This window comes from Pseudophryne corroboree, chromosome 3, assembly GCF_028390025.1.
Source record: "Pseudophryne corroboree isolate aPseCor3 chromosome 3, aPseCor3.hap2, whole genome shotgun sequence".
Lineage (NCBI taxonomy): Eukaryota > Metazoa > Chordata > Amphibia > Anura > Myobatrachidae > Pseudophryne > Pseudophryne corroboree.
The window spans coordinates 14208968-14225362 of record NC_086446.1 but is presented as its reverse complement, the minus strand read 5'-3'; the positions used below and the strand labels follow the sequence as shown (position 1 = coordinate 14225362).

The following is a 16395-nucleotide window of genomic DNA, read 5'->3' as shown; positions in this document are numbered from 1 at the left end:
CTAAATGGAGTCTGGTAGGAGGGGGAGGGGCATAGAGGGAGGAGCCAGCCCACACTGTGAAACTCTTAAAGTGACCATGGCTCCCAAGGTACTAAATAACCCCAGCATCCTCTCGGGCGTGAGAGAAATAAGGGTGAGTAACACATGTACAGGCTTACCAGCGTATGAGCACACACATATAAAGGAATGCTACCTTACCAATGCTTCCAGGAGTAACGTTAGGCGACATTTCTCTGATCCATCAGCTCATATGACTGATGTTATTGTTCATCTAGAATCTCCAATTCATACGATATATTCCCCATCCATAGTTTTACATTGGTGCTGACATAGGACTTGGCGAGTGACTACATCTCCATTTATACTTCATGGTTAGTTACCAGTACAAGAGAGATATATCTAAGTCTTGTTATAATATCACGTTTGTTATTGTGAGTGTTCTCAGGAGAGTGGACACAATGATAGTCTGAGACACAATATTATAAAGCCTTCATTAAAAGTAATGTTTTATTATACACACACATTTACAATTAAGTGTCCCAGAAAGTCGTCTTCTTCTATTGTTTACAAGATTAATATTGTTACAGAAAATTTCACATTTCCATAATGTATTTTATTTCCAGCAGATGGACACACAAGCAGGAATATCTCAGAAGGACATCTAATGTTATCCCCGGATTGTGAAAAAAAAGATAATGACAGTAGACCGGATTCTCCAAGAGATGATCCTATTACCCCAATTATACATCCAGCTCTATCAGCTGGTCCCTCTGATCCTGGGAAATGTTCTCCTGATCACTCTGATATTGGTGCATCTGTTACAGCTCTGACAGTAGATACAGTGTTTCCCTGTTCTATAGATGCCAAATGTTTTACACAGAACACAAACCTTATTACCCATCAATCAGCTAAGGCAAGCGAGAGACTATTACCATGTTCTGAGTGTGGTAAGTGTTTTCCATACAAATCAGATCATGTTAAACATCAGGGAAGCCACACAGGTGAGAAGCCATTTTCTTGTTCTGAGTGCGGGAAATGTTTTACACGGAAATCAGGTCTTGTTACACATCAGGGAAGCCACACAGGTGAGAAGCCATTTTCTTGCTCTGAGTGTGGGAAATGTTTTACACGGAAATCAGGTCTTGTTACACATCAACGAAGTCACACAGGAGAGAAGCCATTTTCCTGTTCTGAATGTGGGAAATGTTTTATAAGTAAATTATATCTTGTTAGACATCAGATAATTCACACAGGTGAGAAGCCATTTTCTTGCTCTGAGTGCGGGAAATGTTTTACCCTGAAATCAAATCTTGTTACACATCAGAGAAGTCACACAGGTGAGAATCCATTTCAATGTTCTGAGTGTGGGAAAAGTTTTACACACAAATCAAATCTTGTTAAGCATCAGAGAAGTCACACAGGTGAGAAGCCATTTTCTTGCTCTGAGTGCGGGAAATGTTTTACCCTGAAATATAGTCTTGTTACACATCAGAGAAGTCACACAGGTGAGAAGCCATTTTCTTGCTCTGAGTGTGGGAAATGTTTTACCCTGAAATCAAATCTTGTTACACATCAGAGAATTCACACAGGTGAGAATCCATTTCCATGTTCTGAGTGTGGGAAATGTTTTACCCAGAAATCGCAACTTGCTTCACATCAGAGAAGTCACACAGGTGAGAGGCCATTTCCATGTTCTGAGAAATAAATCAGCACACAATAGACATCACTCAGGTGAGGAACCATTTTATTCTTCTGGAGTATACTTATCATTGCCATGTAACATTCAAGGTTCTTATCCTATCTCCCATGCTTTTTGCAATACACGTGCTACCACTGGGTGAAACAGACATCATGTCCTCGTTTACCACTGCTATGCCGATGACTGGTCTTTTGCTCTGGGTACTGAGAACCCAATACCAATCCTAAATGTCTAGCTGAGCTCCAGGTGTGGGTGATGCCGGTTGGCTGTGACTCAATGCTGGTGAAACAGGTCCTTATGATAGAAGCTCACGACAAAGGGCAGGGCTACAGCTCAGCTTTGCTTACCAACCAGACTTACACTTGGGGGTTCAGAGTTACAAAATGCTGATCATGTGCGGAATCTTTGTGTCCTGGATGGTGGAGTGACATTTAGACATCAGGTATCAGCCACAATCAGATCCTCATCTGAGGAACATAGCCAGACTCCAGCACTTATTTCCCTCAGAACCCTCAGAAGACCTACAGTCATACATGCATTTGTAACATCACACATAGAACACTGTAATGCCCTCTACCTGGGTCTCCCAGCAAAAGAATTGCAGCACTTGTAGCTTGTACAGAATGCAGCAGCCAGGCTGTTACCTAACCAGCCCGTTCCTGCCACATACCACCCATTCTCTGCTCCCTCACCGGCTGCCTGTAAGATGGTGACTCTGGGCCTGATTCAGGTTGGTTTGCAGTGTGCGATCCAACCAGAATTATTGAGAAAACATTGCAGGCGCAGCACCCATCCTGCGCATGCGTCCTCATTTTCTTTGGGGGGAGCAGAACATGTGATTGGCCCTGCCTGTCAATCAGGCAGAGGTGGTCGCTGGGGGGCAGGTAACGCTCCATTTCCAGGGATTAGACTGGGCATTGTAGGACAAACGAGGGCGTGATCACGTCTGCTACGTGACATCACACGCAGCTGCCACGATCGAGAACGTGGTGTGCCAACTGCGGGTGCAGCTAAGCTGAACCAATAGGAGGCTTCACTAATTTCTATGATGGAGCAGAAATTGTGAGGCGATCGTAATTTCTGCTTCATCAAGGGGGGAGGTGGCAGTCAGCATGCTAGGAAAAGGATTGCAAACGCTGCTAATTAGCAGCACCATATTACAGAATCTTACTAACTCTCCGAGCCTTACATGACCAGGGTCCATGGTACCAGAAGCAGCTTCTGACTCCTTACTGCCCTGGTTACAGCCATCTGTTGATGAAGGACTGTTAGCAGTACCATAAATGCCCAAGCAGTGCTTAGATGTCAGGGGGAGACAGGGTGGGTGGCAGTAGTGCAGTCGCGGGGCTGCTGCAGGCAGTGGGTAATATTGTCCCCAATCAGCGCTGAGGTGGCAGACAGGACGAGTGGCAGTAGTGGGGGCTGCTGGAAGCAGTGTGTAAGTGGGTAATGTTGTCCCCAATCAGCGCTGAGGTGGCAGACAGGGCGAGTGACAGTAGTGGGGGCTGCTGGAGGCAGTGTGTAAGTGGGTAATATTGTCCCCAATCAGTGCTGAGGTGGCAGACAGGACGAGTGGCAGTAGTGGGGCTGCTGGAGGCAGTGTGTAAGTGGGTAATATTGTCCCCAAACAGTGCTGAGGTGGCAGACAGGACGAGTGACAGTAGTGGGGGCTGCTGGAGGCGGTGTGTAAGTGGGTAATATTGTCCCCAATCAGCGCTGAGGTGGCAGACAGGACAAGTGACAGTAGCGGGGCTGCTGGAGGCAGTGTGTAAGTGGGTAATATTGTCCCCAATTAGCGCTGAGGTGGCAGACAGGACGAGTGGCAGTAGTGGGGGCTGCTGGAGGCAGTGTGTAAGTGGGTAATATTGTCCCCAATTAGCGCTGAGGTGGCAGACAGGACGAGTGGCAGTAGTGGGGCTGCTGGAGGCAGTGTGTAAGTGGGTAATATTGTCCCCAATCAGCGCTGAGGTGTCAGACAGGATGAGTGGCAGTAGTGGGGCTGCTGGAGGCAGTGTGTAAGTGGGTAATGTCCCCAATCAGTGCTGAGGTGGCAGACAGGATGAGTGGCAGTAGTGGGGGCTGCTGGAGGCAGTGTGTAAGTGGGTAATATTGTCCCCAATCAGCGCTGAGGTGTCAGACAGGATGAGTGGCAGTAGTGGGGGCTGCTGGAGGCAGTGTGTAAGTGGGTAATATTGTGCCCAGTCAGTGCTGAGGTGGCAGACAGGACGAGTGGCAGTAGTGGGGGCAGCTGGAGGTAGTGTGTAAGTGGGTAATATTGTCCCCAATCAGCGCTGAGGTGTCAGAGGGGGAGACAGGGCGGATGGCCGCAGTGCAGTACCAGGGGCTGCTGGAGGCAGTAAAGAGGTGTATGGGTCCCGCACAGAACCAAATAATAATTAGACTTAATGATGATTATGCTTCCTTATGTCTAATTAATCCCTTGTATGTGATAATTTATTGTTATTTGCTGTGTCAGCCTTTATGTGTGTTCTGTGTAATAATCCTGAAAGTACTGGTGCTACCGATCTCGCATCATTTGTAGTAACTTGGAAAAGATGAGATATGAGATGCACGCTGGAAGCTTGTAGGGAGTTAATCAGAGATAGACGCAGATGTGACATCACTCAGCCCCCTGGAAAATGGTCCCGGCCCGCGTTCACCCCTCAGGGATGCGACCGCAATGTGTGTGTCCGCACGGCCGCTGCGCATGTGCATTTTGCCACCACCAGCAAACTGCTGCGGGCAGCTATTGCAGCTGGGTCTGAATGTCCCCCCTAAGGCTTTTGGCTCTCCTGATATGTATCTGTTTTACTTACCTGCAATACTAAAACATAACTTGAATTGTTTCTGTGCTTTAAAGGATATTTCTCATACGTCCTAGAGGATGCTGGGGTCCACTTTAGTACCATGGGGTATAGACTTCTGCAGGAGCAATGGGCACTTTAAGACTTTTTCAGAGTGTGAACTAGCTCCTCCCTCTATGCCCCTCCTCAAGACCTCAGTTTAGAAAATGTGCCTAGGCAGACTGGCCGCACTCTAGTGGGGCTCTACTGAGTTTCACTGAAAGACTTTATGATAGGTTTTTTATTTTCAGGCAGACTGCTGGCAACAGTCTCCCTGCTTCATAGGACTTAGGGAGAAGAAGTAGGAACCAACTTCCTGCATAGTTTCATGGCTCTGCTTCTTGCTGACAGGACACTAGTAGCTCCTGAAGGGTACTGAACACTAGCTGCGGCTATGCGCTCACTCCCACAGTACTCCGTCACCTCCCTAACAGAGCCAGAAGACGCGTGAGTATTATTACCGGAGATCTGCCAGAGGGACCTCCGGTCATCGTGACGGCTAAAGGTACCGCGCAGCGAGCGGGAATGCTGCGCGAACATGCTATCAAAACTCAGGCACACAGCGGGTGCAGGGCACGGGGGGGCGCCCTGGGCAGCATAAAATCCTACTCTGACTGGCAAAAAGTGGCATATTGGACCGTGGCTCAATCCTACACCCCTGCAAGTATACATTTTTGTCAAATAAGCTGAGGGTAAATGCGCTATTACAGGGGTGGGGCTTCCTCCTCAGCCAGAACACCGCTCAGCGTCATTTTCTCCAAGCAAGGTTGCAGGGGAAGAAACGCTGGTCCTCCTCCACTTCTGAATCAAGTATCATGGTGCAAAAAGGGGGGGAAAGTGTAATATTGAGGTACTCAAACTACTATTGGCAATATATAAGCACTGGAAAGTCTCTGTGTACAAAGTACGCGACACAGGGATTTTTTCTTTAGGCACTGAGTTGTGGACTGGCAATTCCTTTCTGTGTCCCTCTGACAGATTTTACTGTGGGTCTGTCCCCTATAATCCCCAGAGTGTCTGTGGTGTGGTTGTGCACGTGTGTGACATGTCTGAGGTAGGGTGCTCTTCCCCTGAGGAAGCCATTTTAGGGACAGAGTTGTAATGTGGTGACACTGCCGACACACCATGAGCCTGAATGGGTGAAAGAATTACATGAAAGTGTGAATCATATCAGTAAGAGATTGGATAAGTCTGAGTCTCATGCAGAAACCTGGAGAAAGTCTGTGGAAGATGTGATTTGTCAAAACTCTGCTTTTTCATCCACAGGGGACCCCTCTGGGTCCCATAAGAGGTCATTTACTCAGGTAATACAGACTGACACCGACACGGACTCTGATTCCTGTGTGGACACTAGTGATTCCAGGGGAATAGATCCAAAATTAGCAAAAAACATTCAGTACATGATTGTGGCTATAAAGGAGGTGTTAGACGTAATGGAGACCCCTGCTTTACCTCAGCAGAAGGTTTACCTTTATAAAGAAAAGAAAATTAATGTAACTTTTCCTCCTCATGAACTGAACACTCTCTTTGAGGGTGTCTGGGCAAACCCTGAAAAGAAATTTCAGATCCCCAAAAGGATTCAGGCTGCTTATCCTTTCCCGGCAGAGGACAGGAAAAGGTGGGCGTCACCCCCGTTTTAGACAGTGCCCTGCCACGATTAACAAAAAAGGTAATTCTCCCTGCTCCTGGGACGGCTTCACTCAAGGAGCCGGCAGACCGCAAGTTGGAGACTACGTTAAAATCTATTTATGTGACCAATGGGACGCTACTCAGGCATACAATTGCCTGTGCGTGGGTAGTAGTGGATAGTAGTGCTATTGAAAAGTGGTCAGATAACTTATCATCTGAAATTGACAATAGATAGAGACGAAGTCCTCCTACCGTTGGGTCATATTAAAGATGCTGCAGGGTACATGCGTGAAGCCATGAGAGATATTGGGCTCTTGTGATCAAGAGCAACTAACATGGCAGTCTCGGCATGGAGAGTGTTGTGGATTCGTCAATGGAATGCTGACACAGATTCCAAAAGGAATATGAAGTCTCTCCCATATAAAGGGGAAGCCTTGTTTGGAGACGGGCTGGATACTTTAGTTTTTGTGGCTACCGCAGGTAAATCGACTTTCTTGCCTTATGCTCCGAAAAAGCCACATCACTTTCAGATGCAGTCCTTTCGGCCCAATAGATACAAAAAGGGAAAAGGTTCCCCTTTCTTTGCGGGTAGAGGAAGGGGAAGAGGAAAAAAGTCCACAGCGTCTCCAGGATCACAGGAGCAGAAATCATCCCCTGCTTCTGCCAAATCTACAGCATGATGCTGGGGCTCCCTTGCGGGAGTCCGCTCAGGTGGGGGCACGTGTGAAACTTTTCAGTCAGTTCTGGGTTCATTCTGGCCTGGACCCGTGGGTCTTACAAATAGTGTCCCACGGGTACAAACTGTAGTTTCAAGACGTTCCCCCGCCCCGTTTTTTCAAATCGGCCTTACCAGTTTCTTTCCCAGACAGGGAAGTGGTAACGGCAGCAATACAAAAATTGTGTCAGGATCAAGTCATCGTCCTGGTTCCCCTGTCACAACAGGGAGAAGGGTTTTATTCAAGCCTCTTCGTAGTTCCGAATCCGGACGGCTCGGTCAGACCGATCCTGAACCTGAAATCTATGAATCTCTACCTGAAAAGGTTCACATTCAAGATGGAATCTCTCAGGGCAGTGATCTCCAGTCTGGAGGAAGGGGATTTCATGGTGTCAGTGGACATAAAGGATGCCTACTTACACGTTCCTATTTATCCTCCGCATCAAGCTTATCTGAGATTCGCGATACAGGATTGTCATTACCAATTTCAGACGTTGCCGTTTGGACTCTCCACGGCACCGAGGGTCTTCACCAGGGTGATGGTGGAGATGATGGTCCTCCTTCGTTAGAAGGGAGTCAATATAATTCCTTACCTGGACGATCTAATAAAAGCGAGGTCCAGGAAAAGGTTGGTGCAGAACATTGCACTCTCCAACAACACGGTTGGATCATAAACCTTCCAAAGTCACAGTTGGAACCGACGACAAGGTAATCCTTTCGGGAATGATACTGGACACAGAAGTACAGAGGGTATTTCTTCCAGTGGAAAAGGCTCTGGAAATCCAGAGAATGGTCAAACAAATTCTGAAACCGACAAGAGTGTCAATTCATCAATGCATACGGTTGTTGGGAAAGATGGTAGCGGCCTACGAGGCCTTACAGTTTGGCCGATTCCATGCCAGAGTATTCCAGTGGGACCTGTTGGACAAGTGGTCCGGATCCCATCTACACATGCACCAGAGGATAATCCTGTCAACCAAAGCCAGAGTTTCGCTCCTGTGGTGGCTACACAGTTCTCACCTACTGCAGGGTCGCAGGTTCGGGATTCAGGACTGGGTCCTGGTGACCACGGATGCAAGTCTCCGAGGCTGGGAGGCAGTCACATGGAGTAAGCTTCCAAGGAAGATGGCAAGTCAGGAAACTTGTCTTCACATAAACATTCTGGAGTTGAGAGCCATTTACAACGTCCTTCTACAAGTGGAGCATTTTCTTCAAGATCTACCTGTACAGATCCAGTCCGACAATGTAATAGCAGTGGCGTACATAAACCGTCGGGGCGGAAAAAAAGCAGAGCGGCGATGGCAGAGGCAACAAGAATCCTCCTCTAGGCAGAAAGACATGCAAGCGCTCTGTCTGCGATTTTTCATTCCGGGAGTGGACAACTGGGAAGCAGACTTCCTCAACAGACACGATCTCCATCCAGGAGAATGGGGCCTCCACCCACAAGTCTTCGCAGAGGTGGCAGGTCTTTGGGGAGTTCCTCAAGTAGACATGATGGCATCTCGGCTCAACAAGAAGCTTCAGAGATATTGTTCCAGGTCGAGAGACCCTCAAGCAATAGCAGTTTGACGGCATGGCTGTTGAACGCCAGATCCTAGCCCGAAAGGGTATTCCCACTCTCATTCAGGCCAGGAAAGGAGTAACATCTAAACATTACCACCGTATTTGGAGAAAATATGTATCTTGGTGTGAATCCAAGAAGGCTCCAACGGAAGAGTTTCAGTTGGGATGTTTTCTCCATTTCTACAGGCGGGTGTGGTTGCGGGCCTAAAATTGGGCTCAACTAAGGTCCAGATTTCGGCCTTATCGGTTTTCTTTCAGAAACAATTGGCCTCCCTTCCAGAAGTTCAGACGTTCGTGAAAGGGGTTTTGCACATCCAACCTCCATTTGTGCCTCTGGTGGCACCATGGGATCTTAACGTGGTGTTGCAGTTCCTTCAATCACATTGGTTTGAACCTCTACAGGAGATAGAGTTGAAGTTTCTCACTTGGAAAGTGGTCATACTGTTTGCCTTGGCATCTGCAAGGAGGGTGTCTGAGCTAGGGGCCTTGTCTCACAAGAGCCCTTACTTGATCTTCCATGAAGATAGGGCGGAGTTAAGAACTCGTCAGAAATTTCTTCCAACGATGGTTTCCTCTTTCCATATAAACCAACCTATTGCGGTGCCAGTGGCCACTGACACCTTTTCTACATCAAAGTCACTGGATGTGGTCAGGGCTTTGAAAATTTATGTCGCAAGAACAGCTCGAATACGGAAAACAGAGGCTCTGTTTGTCCTGTATGCTCCGAACAAGATTGAGTGTCCTGCTTCTAAGCAGACCATTGCGCGGTGGATCAGAGGTACGATTCAGCACGCTCATTCCAAGGCAGGATTGCTGTTACTGAATTCTGTGAATGCACATTCTACAAGAAAGGTGGGCTCTTCCTGGGCGGCTACGTGGGGTGTCTTGGCGTTGCAACTTTGCAGAGCAGCTACTTGGTCAGGGGCAAACACGTTTGCCAAGTTTTACAGGTTTGATACCTTGGCCGATGAGGACCTCAAGTTTGGTCAATCGGTGCTGCAGGGTCATTTGCACTCTCCCGCCCGTTCTGGAGCTTTGGTATAACCCCATGGTACTAAAGTGGACCCCAGCACGTATGAGAAAACAGGATTTTAATACCTACCGGTAAATCCTTTTCTCCTAGTCCATAGAGGATGCTGGGCACCCGACCCAGTGCGCACTTTACCTGCAGTTGTTAGCTGTAATTACACAAGAGTTGTGTTACGCTTCTTTTCAGCATGTTGCTGTAAATTTGTTCTGCCGTTGACATGTTTTATGTTGAATGCCCTGTTGTACGGCGTGGTTGAAGTGTGAGCTGGTATGAATCTCACCGTTCACTTTAAAATAAATCCTTTCCTCAAAATGTCCGTCTCCCTGGGCACAGTTCCTATACTGAGGTCTGGAGGAGGGGCATAGAGGGAGGATCTAGTTCACACACTGGAAAAGTCTTAAAGTGCCCATGGCTCCTGCGGAACTGTCTATACCTCATGGTACTAAAGTGGATCCCAGCATCCTCTACGGACTAGGAGAAAAGGATTTACCGGTAGGTATTAAAATCCTGTTTTTATCCATGTTGTGCACATAGTAAAGTATTTTTTAAGTTTAAAATATAGATGGACAAAAATGTGTGTATTAAAGATATGAAAGTCATTTAAAAACAAAAGATTTCCGTTGAGTCTTTTTATTTGTCTGTGTATTATCTTATTATCAGATAATTGTTGCTATGGTGACAGAAACAATTCCCTGTTAATGTGTCATTGTATTGTTACTTTTGTGTCCACATAATATCAGTGTTGCGGTGTATAAATATCTCGTCTGGTGTGTAAAGGTGGGTACACACGCTGCCATTGTGACTGTGCGATTTCCCTTGAACTGGCCGGAGCCCAGAACCACCAATAGTGACTATATGTACTTGTGATTTTGGCTATGTCTGACTTTGACAGCTCATTAGAATAGTGGGATGACATTACAGAGGGGGGGCTCTGTGTAAATAAATAGTGGCAGACATTTTATATCAGTGCATTTATGTGGAGTGGGGGCGGTGGCCTGTCAGGAAGCTGCAATTACATCATGTGATTTCCTCTGATTTCCATATTCCCTTCTGTGTGTTTGTGTGTCTGTGTATATATATATATATATATATATATTTTATAAATTATGTCTATTCAAAGGTTCTGTTTTCTTATTTTACTTGTAGGAGAATTAAGGTTGTCATTAAAAAAAAAACTTACCTGGCCTGGAGATGTACATGTATGAAGGTATGGGAGATACCTGCTGCAGTCTCTTCTACTTACATTTGGGAGGTACGGTTATTTGGGGGAATCAGCAGAAAATATTAAATGATACATTGGCTCCATAACATCTCGCTGACCCTCTGATTTTTACAAACTATGCTACAAAAAATTCCATTAACAACCATTAATTACACAAGAAAAATACCACTCATTTTCTCATACGTCCTAGAGGATGCTGGGGACTCCGTAAGGACCATGGGGTATAGACAGGATCCACAGGAGACATGGGCACACTATAAGACTTTGAATGGGTGTGTACTGGCTCCTCCCTCTATGCCCCACCTCCAGACCTCAGTTAGAGTCTGTTCCCAGGAGAGACTGGTCACACACTAGGGAGCTCTACTGAGTTTCTCTAGAAAGACTTTATTCTAGGTTTATTATTTTCAGAGAGACCTGCTGGCTACAGGCTCTCTGCTTCATGGGACTGAGGGGAGAGAAGTCAGACCTACTTCTTCTGAGTTAAGGGCTCTGCTTCTTAGGCTACAGGACACCATTAGCTCCAGAGGGTTCGATCACTTGGTGCGCCTAGCTGCTTGTTCTCGAAGCCGCGCCGTCAACCCCCTCACAGAAGACAGATGAGTATTGGAAGAAAAAGAAGACTTCAGGTCTCGGAGGTACAGCGCAGCGGTCGCGCTGCGCGCCATTGCTCCCACACACCAACGGTTCTACAAGGGCGCAGGGGGGGGCGCCCTGGGCAGCAATATACCTCTTTCCTGCAACCGGCAAAAGATGTATACAGTAGGCACTGTATAGGGACCCCCGCCAGTATAAATATGAATAATATTAGAGGGCTGAAGCGCGCCGAGAGGGGGCGGAGCTTAGCCCTCACAATTTGTTACAGCGCTATTTTCTCCTCATGTCCCCGCCAAAAAGCACTGTTAGACAGCTACCAGTGGAAAACGAGGGGGGGGGGGCAAGGTGATTTTAGTGCAAAAGAGAAAATATAGCACTATACACTATAATGTGCGTGTTAGTTAATGAGTTGTACTGGTATTCTGTGTTTTTCCTGTCACATATACCCATGATAGCTTATAGTACTCATGTGTCGACATGTGTGTGTGCTCTGCCACGAGCTGGCTATGCGAATCCCTCTGTCGGCATTGCTGACTCCTGATGGTACTTGCGTTTGCAGATCAAGTGTCAGCAGATCGGTAGTTGTATGGGTGACACAGTAGTATGTGGGTGACCTGTCGGCGCCAACTGTTATTACTGGGTGTAAATTAACATGAAGTACATAACCTATACCTGTATAGGGCACGGTTCCATGGGCCTGTAGCTCTGGCACAGATGTGCTTTTATTTGTGGGGGAATGATATTAAATTTATGTGTATATACTTCCCTCGAACCCCTCAGGGTCGTAAGAATGTTATTTTACCTAGTTACCACTCCCTGTTGTCGACAAATTCTGTTTTATGTCGACCATAAGGTTTCCTGGTCAGATCCACAACTTGGGCATTTAGTACATGGTTGTACACATTCAGCACACATTAACGTCACTAGGGACCCTGGGGTTCTGGACAAAATACTTATACATGATATATAGATATATATATATATATATATATATATATAGGATATGTGTATATATGTGTATTCAAATATGTATATTCATATTGCAAGTTCTAATGAATGCTGAAGTAAAAGTATTCCTTCTCATGTGCTAGTCGCTCTGTTGATAAAGCTCTAGGTCGGCCGTGACGAGTTGGTCTCAGATCCTCATGAGGAGTCAGAGTGTTTATTCTTTTCCTGCCGCGGATAGAATACGGTGAAAGTCAACTCCTGGTCGGCACGGGGCCCTGTCACAAAGGATCGTATACAGGAAGCTAAGTGATATTTTACTTATATGTTTTGAGGTTATTTGCATTACATGCGCATGGGGGAGTGCTTGTATTCAGAAAAACATCCAATAGAATTACCCTAGAGAGAGAGGGGATGTTTCTTATGTTGGTTCTTCTCTATAACATTGCGGCAGGCTGCCGTGCGTCTGCAGTAGGTGTGGCCGGAGGAATACTGAGGCTGACTCCGAGAGATACTGGAGTTTTTCCCTGTGACGGTGTACCGCTGTTTGGGGATGCCTCAGTTAAGTCACTCTCGGTGAATAACACTGGTAAGTCTACCTTCGTGAGTTAGATTCCCTCACAACAGTTGGTGACGCGTTCTTTTGTGGGATACAGTAATTTTAACTGTTTCAATACAGTTCTTTTTTCCCTTTCTGTGCACATAATGGAAGGGGAAAAGGTAAGAGCTCTGCAGCCTTGTTAGGTTCGCAGAAGCAGATATTGTCTTCTGTTTCTACCACATCCACCGCATGTCGCTGGGTCTCTGGCTGGAGCCCACACCGGTGGGAACTCGTCTATTACTCTTCCGTAAGTCCGGGAATGGACTTGGACCTGGGGGTTAATAGTAGAAGCCAAAGGGGGACATACTGGAATTGACAGATGATTCCCCTCACTGAGTTTTCAAATAGATCTTACTGATTCCCCTCTGGAAGGGGCGGTAGTACGCGACGCCATACCAGAGTTGCGTCAGGTTCAGGATTTTGTCCTGCAGTCCCTGTTAAAAAAAAATAAATATATATATATAGCCACTCGAGTAGCCTAGTGGTACAGTGCTCTACACTACAACAGCTGGGGTCCTGGGTTCAGATCCCCATCCACCAGAAACAAAGACTTCTACTTACAAAGTTGAACTACAGGATGGAATCTCAGGCCAGGGAGCCCCAGCACATAAAGGTAGAAAAAGGGGTTAAATGCGTTTCTCAGCATTCAGCCTACCTGGGTTGATATCCAGGATTGTCTTTGCCATCTCACCGGAGTGTTGGCAGTATGATGGTTTTCTTTCAAGAGTAAGAGCCATTGTTATTCTGTACTGAGGCACTCCCCTGATTATGGTGAGGTCAAGAAACAAGTGCTCCAAATAGTTATTTCTCTCTGACTGTTCTGCGACACAGGGAATGGCTGTTGTTCACAACGATGCGGATGTCGGAGGTGGGTATCAGAGTAGATACTGAACGGTTGAGGTTCTGTGTTTTCCTGTCGAAAGAGGTCTGAGGATCCAGAGTCGGATCAGATTTGCAGTGACAATCCATCAATATGTTCCATTGATGAAGAAGATGGGTGCGGCCTAAGAGGCCTTTTTCGGTGAGCAGGTCAAATGCCAGAGTGGGTTTCACGGGACCAGTTGGAAATATGGTCCGGATCTCACCTGCACATGCACTGGAATATAATCCTAATGGCCAGGATATCGCTCCTGTCGTATCTGCACAGTCTCACCTCCTAGAGGGACGAAGGTTCGGGATTCAGGATTAGATCCTGGTTTCCATGCATGAAGATCTCAGAGGCTGAGGAGCAGTCTTTCCAAGGGAAGTATTTCAGAGGAAAAGATCAAGCTGGAAAGCTTGTCTGCAATAAGTTTTCTTGAATTAAGAGCTGTTTTCAACAAACATATTCTTCGTGATCTGCCCGTGTTATGTCTGTCGGACAATTTGACAGCAATGGCGTAAGTAAGCCGCTAGGACGGAACATGGAGCAAAGCGGCAATGGCAGAAGCCGCAAAGAAGTTTTCCGCTGAGCGGAAAGACAGGTAAACGATATATTAGCGGTCTTCGTTACGGATGTAGACGATGGAGAAATAGATTACCTCTGCAGACGCGATCTCCATCCGGGAGATATACACTCATCATCGAGAAGTTTTCACAGAAGTGACAAGTCTTTGAGGAGTGCCTCAATTGGACATGTTGGCATCTCGCTTCAACAAGAGACCTCAGGGATATTGTTCCAAGTCAAGTGACACTAAAGCTATAGCGGTGGATGCCCTCGTGACACCTTGCGTGTTTTCAGTCGGTCTGTGTGTCCCCTCCGCTTTCACTCTTTCTGAAGGTGATAAAAGTAAGAACAAAGGTTCAGGCAATCCTCATTGTTCCGGTCTAGCCAAGGAGGGCTTTGTATCCAGTTCTTCAAGGTTTACTCATAGAAGATCCCTGGCCTCTTCCTCTTCGTGAGGAACTGTTACAGCGAGATCCGGGCGTGTATCAAGACTTACCGCGGGTGCATTTGACGGCGTGGCGGTTGAATGCCATATCCTAGCCCGAAAGGGTATTCCCAGTGAAGTCCTTTCCACACTTCAGGCTAGAAAAGAAGTAACGGCAAAGCCTTACCACCGTATTTGGCGTAAATATGTGTCTTGGTGTGAATCCACAAAGGCTCCTACTAAAAGACTTTCACCTGGTCGTTCTTCTCCATTCTTTGCAAGCAGGTGTGGATGCAGGCCTAAAGTTAGGCTCCATTTCAGTACGGTTTTGGCCTTAAAAAAAAAAAAATGATTTCAAGAAAAGAAATGGCCACCTTTCTGGAGGTTCGGATTTTAGTGAAAGGAGTACTGCACATCCAACCTCCCTTTGTGCCCTCATTGGCACTGTGGGACCTTGACGTGGTGTCACACTGATTGGAACCTTTATGAAAGGTAGTGTTAAAATTTCTCTTTTGGAGAGTGGTCATGCTTTTGGCTTTGGCGTCCATAAGGCGGGTGTCAGAAGTAGCGGATTTGTCTCACAAGAGTCCCTGTTTGATCTTCCATGTGGATAGAGCGAAATTGAGAACTCGGATAATAGTACTGTCAAAAGGTTTTTTTTCTGTGTTCCGCAGAAACCAGCCTATTTTGATGCCTGTGGTATCCTCAGCATTGGCGGATTCAAAGTCTCTCGATGTAGTCAGGGCTTTGAATATTTATGGCACCAATTTGGCTCAGTTTGGGGACACAGAGGCCCTGTTTGTCCGGTATGCTCTTAGCGTGATTGGGGCGCCTGCGTTTATGCCGTCTGTTACACGCTGGATCTGTGATACGATTCAGGGTGCTCATTCTACGGCTGGATTGCCGTTACCGAAGTCGGTGGAGGCCCATTCTACTAGGAAGATAGGCTCTTCTTGGGCGGATGCCCGTGGTGTCTCGGCGGTTTAACTTTGCCGAGTGGCTACTTGGTCAGGTTCAAACACCTTTGCTAAGCTCTACAAGTTTGATACCCTGGCTGATGGGGACCTCCTGTTTGCTCAATCGGTGCTGCAGAGTCATCCGCACTCTCCCGCCTGGTCTGGAGCTTTAGTATAAACCCCATGGTCCTTACGGAGTCCCCAGCATCCTCTAGGACGTAGGAGAAAATAGGATTTTAATACATACCGGATAATCCTTTTCTCTTAGTCCGTAGAGGATGCTGGCCGCCCGTCCCAGTGCGTACTGTATCTGCAGTTATTGGTTATGGTTACACTCTTGTGGTGTTTCTTTTCTGTCAGGATGTTTCTGACGTTGTTCATGCCATGGCATGCGGTACCTTCTTATTGGTTGGATTGACACACAGGTTGTGTTATATATTCTCTCAGCATGTGGCTGTGTAAATTTTCATGCCCGTGGCTGGTGTTCTATTGAATACCACGTTCTGCGATATGTTCAAGGTGGGAGCTGGTATGACACTCACCGTGTTTAAACAATAAAATTCTTTCCTCTACATGTTCGTCTCCCTGGGCACAGTTTTCTAACTGAGTCTGGAGGAGGGACATAGAGGGAGGAGCCAGTTCACACCCATTCAAAGTCTTGTAGTGTGCCCATGTCAACTGCGGAGTCCCCAGCATCCTCTACAGACTAAGAGAAAAGGTTTACCGGTAAGTATTAAAATCCTATTTT

The 16395-nt window shown here is 46.7% G+C and overlaps 1 protein-coding gene across 4 annotated transcripts in view; it reads left to right on the top strand.

Moving 5' to 3' along the window:
* The window catches only part of LOC135056973 (oocyte zinc finger protein XlCOF22-like), a 202602-nt gene that overhangs the window by 27878 nt on the left and 158329 nt on the right, over nucleotides 1–16395 (top strand). The window contains exon 7 of one of the 4 annotated variants that reach the window (XM_063962782.1): nucleotides 627–4635. The exons of 2 other annotated variants lie outside the window; for them this stretch is intronic. In XM_063962782.1, the coding sequence (XP_063818852.1) occupies nucleotides 627–1705 (1079 nt within the window). In that variant the 3' untranslated portion in view covers nucleotides 1706–4635. Of the gene's footprint in view, nucleotides 1–623; nucleotides 4636–16395 lie in introns of those variants that run through there. One more of the 4 variants, XM_063962781.1, reaches the window with a different exon arrangement.